General features: G+C 42.1%; 1 protein-coding gene across 1 annotated transcript; it reads right to left on the bottom strand.

Moving 5' to 3' along the window:
* Window positions 1-5292: 5292 nt before the first annotated feature.
* On the bottom strand, window positions 5293-6264 carry LOC138885945 (uncharacterized). The gene is made up of 2 exons (XM_070166954.1): window positions 5629-6264; window positions 5293-5577 (listed from the first exon to the last, which is right to left on the bottom strand). The coding sequence occupies exons 1-2, from the start codon at window positions 6262-6264 to the stop codon at window positions 5293-5295; spliced, it is 921 nt and encodes a 306-aa protein (XP_070023055.1).
* Between the last annotated feature and the right edge of the window lie 1510 nt (window positions 6265-7774).

The following is a 7774-nucleotide window of genomic DNA, read 5'->3' as shown; positions in this document are numbered from 1 at the left end:
TATAATACAAGGGTTCTTTCTCCCTTCGACAACTTTTGAGCTTTGTTTTCCTTTGCTTTATTATTTATATTTGCAAGGATCGAAATGCCTTAGAATAAAATAGTTAGGTCATGTTCGAAGGTTCGAACAGGCCTTACCTTCGACATTATTTTGTTTAAGGCATCGTGGGAGTTCGGTCTAACCAGAAACTTTTCCCCAAAGTACTTATAATTTTTTAGATTATAGTTTTCCAAGGGTAGCCTTTAGAATCGGTTAAGAAATTGTGAAGGCCTTATTTTTTGTTACATGTCTCGGGCGTCTTCGAGCCATTTTAATATGGTCGTAACCTTTTTATTTCAGGTGTTTCCCAGTGGGATTATTCCCCGAGTTATCCGAGCTTGCTCATGATAACAGCTGCCGAATGGGGATGGTCGTACCCTTTAAGGTTCGGTCGCTGCCTAATAGGTCTTGTGCCCTCGGGCTCTGATAGCCCGGGGTGTCCGAGTTTGTCTTTTGATGGAAGTCCCTGAGTGGGAGTGATTGTTTGAATCTGGATTAAGGCGGCCTTTGGGCTCGATACCTTTAGTGGATCGGATGTAAGAAATTCCTTAAAAAAGTTCCTTTCATTTTTGTGTGTATAACAATGTTACACATGTATACAAGCTTTGTGTTACAGCTCAGGTGGTCTATGTGGGCACAGTTCATTTGATTGTTTGACCCTTACAACAAATCATATTGACCGATCCTAGGATATTCGACCATAAAGTTTCTTTCCCTGCTTAAATCATTATCCGAGGGTGATGCCTCCCAAGTGTTCGAGGCCGATCATAGAAAAGCCTTGGATACTGTTAAAGCGATCCTTGACATCGATTCATAACCGGACTTTAATTCAATGTTAGCACGATCTACTGTTGCCTCATTAAAAACCTTTCCAGAAAATCCATTTGGGACAAAAAGGGTTCAAGGGAAAAAGAGTGCAATGCGTGCTTTCAGGCCTAAAAATTGTATCGTTACCTATAGGTTGCCTGCAAGTGTTAGTCCAAAATGTAAATAATAGAAATTAATGGGGTTGTACATTAGCAGTAATATCGTTTCAAGTGAGTTATGTTCCAGTTGTTTGGTAGTCGTTCACCGTTCATTGCTCCGAGTTTGTACGATCCCTTTCCGATGATCTCGATGATTTGATATGGTCCTTCCCAGTTCGACCTCAGCTTCCCTTCATTTGAGTTCTGGGTGTTTAGTGTGACCTTCCTTAATACTAAGTCCCCAACATTGAAGTGTCGAAGGTTGGCCCTTCGGTTGTAATATCTTTAGATCCGCTGTTTTTGGGCGGCCAACCGGACGAGGGCGGCATTATGCCTTTCATCTAATAGCTCCAAGATCGTATTCATGGCCTTGTCGTTTGATTCCTTGGTTGCTTATTAGAATCTGAGACTTGGTTCTCCGACTTCGACTGGTATTAGAGCTTCGGCGGCATAGGCCAGTAAGAATAGGGTGGCCCCGGTACTGGACTTCGAGGTCGTATTGTATGCCCATAAGACTTCGAGCATGATTTCTTTCCATTTTTCTTTGGCATCGGTTAACCTTTTTTTAAGGTTTTGAAGTATGATTTTGTTGGTCGATTCTGCTTGTCCGTTCCCACTAGTGTGATAGGATCCTCTTGATCCTTTGGTCTTCGAGAAACTTGCTTACTTTGCTGCCGATGAATTGTTTCTCGTTGTCGCGCATGATCTCGGCCGACATTCCTAAACGATATATGATGTGGTCCCAAATGAAATTGATGACTTCCTTCTCCCTAACCTTCTCGTATGCCTAGGCTTCCACCCACTTAGAAAAATAGTCAGTAATAAACAATATAAATTGAGCCTTACTTGGTGCCCATGGAAGTCGGCCAACGATGTCCATTCCCCACTTCATGAACATCCATGGTGACAAAACCAAATGCAGTAGCTCCCTGGGTTGATAAATCATTGGAGCATGTCTTTGTCATTCATCACATTTTTGTATGAATTCCTTCGCGTCCTTTTCCATGTCGATCTAGAAGTAGCCGGCTCTGATTGCCTTTCGAACCAATAATTCGGCACCTGAATGATTTTCTTAGGTGCCCTTGTGAACTTCCCTCAGAATGTAGTCGGTATGTACCGATCTTAGAAATATTGCTAGTGGGCCATCAAACATTATTCTGAACAGGGTTCCGTCTTCAAACAAACTGAATCGGGCTGCCTTTGTACGCAGGACCCTCGATTCTTTTAGATTCGAGGGCAGTTTTTCGGTCTTCAGATATTCTATATATTTGTTTCTCTAGTCCCAAGTTAGGCTTGTAGAGTTTATCTTGGCGTGACCCTCTTCCACTAACGATCTCATGAGTTTATGACTACCACTGAGTTGAACTTATTATCCTCGACCACCGAACCTAAGTTAGAAAGTGTGTCGGCCTCATTGTTTTGATCCTGAGGCACGTGTTGTAGAGTCCATTCCTTGAATCGATGTAGTGTTACCTGCAACTTATCTATGTACCTTTTCTTTCGTTCCTTTCTTACCTCGAACGTCCCATTAACCTGGTTCATCACAATGAGGGAGTCACACATAGCTTCGATCACCTCCGCCCCCAAGCTTTTGGCTAGTTCGAGACCTGCAATCATGGCCTCATATTCAGCCTCGTTGTTAGTCAATTTCACAGTCCTAATAGATTATCTAACTACATTGCCTGTTGGTGGCTTTAATACGATTCCAAGTCCGGACCCTTTTGCGTTCGAGGCGCCGTCCCAAATGAGGGTCCAGATCCCCGAAGACATTCCCGAGTTCACCAATAACTCTCTTTCGACCTCGGGTATTAGGGCCAGCGTAAAGTCGGCCATGAAGTCTGCCAAAATTTGATATTTAATGGCGGTTCGTGGTTGATATTCAATATCATACCCCTGATCTCCACGGCCCATTTGGCCAATTGTCCCAAGAGCTCGGGTTTATGCATTATATTTTGCAATGGGTAAGCAATCATAACACATATATGATGATATTGAAAATATGGTTTCAGCTTCCTAGAGTCACTTACCAAAGCGAGCACCAATATTTCTAGGTGTACCTAGTTTTGGCCTCACTTAGAGTCCGCCTAACATAGTAAATTGGAAATAGTGTACCTTGCTCTTCCCAGACCAGGACTCCACTTACCGTTATCTCCGATACTGCCAAGTACATGTATAGTTGTTCGTCTGTCTTCGGTGTATGAAGTAGTGGTGGGCTCAATTCCCCAGTTGGATACCATGAATACTTATCAGGGTTGATCTCGATTCCCCAGTTGGATACCATGAATCCGAGGAATTTACCTAATCTGACTCCAAACACACATTTCTCCGGGTTCAGCTTCATATTGTACTTCTTCAATATGCTGAAAGTTTCCTACAAATATTTTAAATGGTCATCTACTCACAGGGACTTAATCAACATAACTTCAATGTAAACCTCCATTGGTTTTACTATTTGTTCCTCGAACATTCAGTTTACTAGGTGTTGATAAGTGGCATCGATGTTTTTTAATTCGAATGGCATCACGTTATAGCAGTATGTGTCGTACTTAGTAATGAAGGAGGTTTTTTCCTGATCACCTAGGTTCATCCGTATTTGGTTGTACCCAGAGTAGGCGTCGAGAAAACTGAGGATCTCGTGGCCGGCCATGGCATCGATCATGCGATCGATGTTGGGCAAAGGAAAGGAGTCCTTGGGACATGTCTTATTCAAATCCTTATAGTCTACACACATTCTTAATTTATTCCCATTTTTCGAGATTACCGCTATGTCTTCCAACCAATCCGGGTATTTAACCTCCCGAATGGACCCTATTTTAAGGAGTTTAGATACCTCGTCCTTGATGAAAGCATGTTTAACCTCGGACTGGGGTCTCCTCTTCTGCTTGACCGGGTGGAACTTCGGGTCCAAGCTTAGATTATGAGTGGTTATCTCCGATGGAATCCTTGTCATATCAAGGTGGGACCAAGCAAAGCAATCTTCGTTAGTTATAAAAAGTTGAATGAGTTTTTTCCCGATCTCGCAGCTTAACTCCGTGCCCAGGTATACCTTTCGATCGGGCAAGTGTTCGATTAATACGACATGTTCCAGTTCCTCAATTGTTGATTTTGTAGCGTCAGAATCATCGGGGGATATGAAAGATCTGGGGACTCCGTAGTCGTCGTCCTCGACTACCCCTTGTTCCCCCGACTCTATTGAGGCTGATATCAGTGATTTCTATTTAGCCCTTTCTTTGACCATCTGATTCGTATCCTCTGATGTCGAGAGTGTGGATGCAGAGATCACATCATCGACCGCAAACATCTCCTTGGCGGATGGTTGTTCCCCATAAACTGTTTTGACTCCTCCGGATGTTGAGAATTTCAGCACCTAGTGCAGTGTCGAGGGTATTGCTCTCATATTGTGAATCCATGGCCTCCCGAATAGAGCATTGTATCTCATATACCCTTCGATTACATAGAACTTGACTTCCTGTATAGTTTCGGCGATATTCACTGGCAATGTTATCTCCCCTTTAATGGTCTCGCACACTATGTTGAACCCATTCTAGACGCGGACCACGGGTACGATCTGATCTTGTAGGCCAAGTTGTTCCACAACCCTTGATCTTATGATGTTGGCTGAGCTACCTCGATCAATTAACACATGCTTAATTCGAGATTTATTTACGAGAACCGATATTACCAGTTTATCGTTGTGAGGTTGCACGATCCCCTCACCGTCTTTGTCGTTGAAAGACTAGGTTCCTTCAGGTACGTAATCCCGAGTCCGTTTTTCCCTTGTGATGGATGCTTTGGTGTGCTTCAGCATCGGACCCTAAGGAATGTTGACTCCACCGATGATCATGTTGATAACGTGATGAAGCTCTTCTTGTGTCTTCTTATTAGAGTCCCTGATCCTGAAGTGGTTATTGGCCCGATCACCCAGTAATTCTCGGAGATTTCGGTTGTTGAAAAGCCGGGCCACCTCTTCTCTTAATTGTCGGCAGTCTTCTATTCTTTGGCCATGAGTGTCGTGATATTCACATTAGGTTGGGATCCCATGGGTTGGATCGGACTGTAAAGGTCTAGTCCATTTGGTATCTTTGATATGTCAGATGGCAGCTACGATGGCGGCGGCGACGATGTTGAAGTTGTGATCTGATAACCTCGGCGCTTCCCTAGGCTCGATAGGCTTGTCGAAACCGTTTTTGCTCATGAGTCCCCGATTATTTTGGCTTCGATCATCTCTACTTTCACTTCTCATAGGGTTTCGCCCAGCCCCACGGCCTCTTCGGTCTCCAATGTATGGTCAATATTGATCCTTGTCCGATCTTGGTTCACGATCAATGTCTCTCTTAACTTTGTCGATAGCTCTGACTGGATAAATGGACCCGGAAGGGGCCCCAAGTTGATCATCTTCAACCCTAATCTTAGATTGATACCGGTTATGCACGTCGGCCCAAGTACCAACAGAATATTCCACCAAATTTTGTTTTAACTGTTGTGAAGCCACCAAGCTTCGAATATTGAGTCCCTTGGTGAAGGCTTGAACGGCCCAATCATCAGTGACCTGTGGCAGTTCCATTCGTTCCATCTGAAACCAGGATACAAACTCTGTGAGCATCTCATTATCCTTCTATTTTACTTTGAAAAGGTCTGGTTTCTTGGTTTCGACCTTGATAGCCCCGGCATGTGGTTTCAAGAAAGAATCTGCAAGCATATCAAATGAGTCAATAGAATTAGGAGGCAAGTTGTGATACTGTATCACAACTCCTTTTGACAGGGTCTCTATGAACTTCTTCAATAAGACGGACTCGATCTCATCATCCTCCAAGTCGTTCCCTTTGATGGCACATGTGTAGGAGGTTAACAACTCATTTGGGTCGGTCGTTCCGTTGTACTTGGGAATCTCGGGCATGCAGAACTTCTTAGGGATCAGCTTTAGAGCCGTTCTCAGAGGAAAAGAATTTTGCACGAGCTTCTTGGAAGTGAGGCCTTTTAATAACGGCGGTGCTCCTGGGATTTGGTTGACCCTGGACATGTAGCTTTCCACCTTTTCCTCATTAGCTTCAATTTTCTTCTCCCCTGATTCTACACGTTTTGTTAGTTCCTCGAGCATCTTTATGATATCGGGGTTAGTCCCTGATTCATTTTCATTCGACCTCTCTGCGATCGGTTCATCCTTACGGTTGACGCCCTGAGGCGGATCGGATTCAATTCTGCTCGCCGCATGGATTTGGCTCTGTAATTGAGCTATCGCCGTCTGTTGAACCTGTAACATTTCGAAGATCATCCTTAAATTATTTCGGTTTCCTCTAGTGTTTTATGTATTTTGAGTTGCCGATCGGGCTCCACCACGGACGCTATTCTCAGGGTCGGTAGGTGGATTTGTGTCGATAGCCACATGCGAGTTAGCGTCATTCGGGTCCACAATCGGAATTCCGATGGGATCGACCGGCGGTACCCCGTCACTGGACACTATGTTGTTATTTTCACCGTGATGGTCGGACTCGTTGTCAACATGTAGGGGTGCTGATTGTGAGTTTGACATTTTGAGCTTTAACCTGAAATTAGATGTACTTCAAAAAATAAGTGTAAAGTAGTGTGTGTGTTATGGAAATTTGTATCAAATAACCACTATTATCCTTAACCCCACGGTGGGCGCCAAACTGTTTACCCTCAAAATCGGATAACAATTAAATTTGTAAGAGGTCTTAAGGATATGTAGATTAACTTGACACAAAGCGATAAATTAAGTTGCAATTGAAATAAACAATGATAAAGTAAATTCAAACCAAACAAATTGAACAGTTACAGTCTTGAGACGTTAGTCACACTCGAACTAGATATACTTCGGTCGATCTTAAGATACAGAAGAATAGGAGCTTGAAGAGAGAGAAATAATAATGTAATACTTTGGAATACGTGTTATCATATGTTACCTGAACTGTCAGACCCCCTTATATAGTGGAGGAGTCCTACTTTAGGTACAATTTTTATATAAGGTAAACAATCTCTTGATTTGCTGATAGCTGGTTCCTTATTGATACGTGCCTAGATTCCCACTGTAATAGCCGGCCGGTCACGAATATTTTGGTCTTTTGTTGGCTATGCTAACAATGTTTCTTCGAGCTCATTCGAGACTAGGATCAATTTCGGGATTACGGTCTTGATATTCTCGAAGGCAAGCGTTCCATCCGCGGATTCTAGCCCGGTGGGACTTGATGTCGATCTTCAGTCTTTCATTGCCATGTTTCGAGCCTGACCTACCATGTCATAGGCGAGCTCAATTTCGATATAAAACTCTATTTTTATATCCAATATATATATTGCTCGTCTAGAATTAAATATCATCATTTTTATCAATGTTGCCACGTGGCCCACGCCTATTATAAAGATATATCCACTACCTATTCTTGAGATAATAATGTCATTAAAGCGGAGGTGTACTTGATCAATTACATTGTATTAATATTTTATACGGTGAAACCTTTTTATAACAATATTCATGTACAACAGTCATTTATTATAAAAATTAATTTTTTGATTTTTATGTTATATTTTAATAACAACTTTTTATCTATAACAATAATATCCATCTTAATAACAATACGTTCTTTATAAAAATACTCCTTTATAACAGCCATATAAAATATTTAAGATCGACAAATAATAATTTTAAAGATTTTGATTAAATATTTTAATACTTTAATGCACTGCATATGATAAAGAATATTATTTATATAATTAAAGATTTTACCCAATTTCATTAAAATATATGCTCGTACATT

This window comes from Nicotiana sylvestris, chromosome 2, assembly GCF_000393655.2.
Source record: "Nicotiana sylvestris chromosome 2, ASM39365v2, whole genome shotgun sequence".
Taxonomy (NCBI): Eukaryota; Viridiplantae; Streptophyta; class Magnoliopsida; order Solanales; family Solanaceae; genus Nicotiana; species Nicotiana sylvestris.
Note: the sequence above shows the minus strand (reverse complement) of the source record. Positions and strands in the feature narration are given on the sequence as shown.

Coding starts and splice junctions, on each gene's coding strand:
- LOC138885945 (XM_070166954.1), bottom strand. CDS start 6,264: ATGTTACAGGTTCAACAGACGGCGATAGCTCAATTACAGAGCCAAATC. Junction 5,578..5,628: donor AGAAACCAGACCTTTTCAAA/GTAAAATAGAAG, acceptor TCCTGGTTTCAG/ATGGAACGAATGGAACTGCC.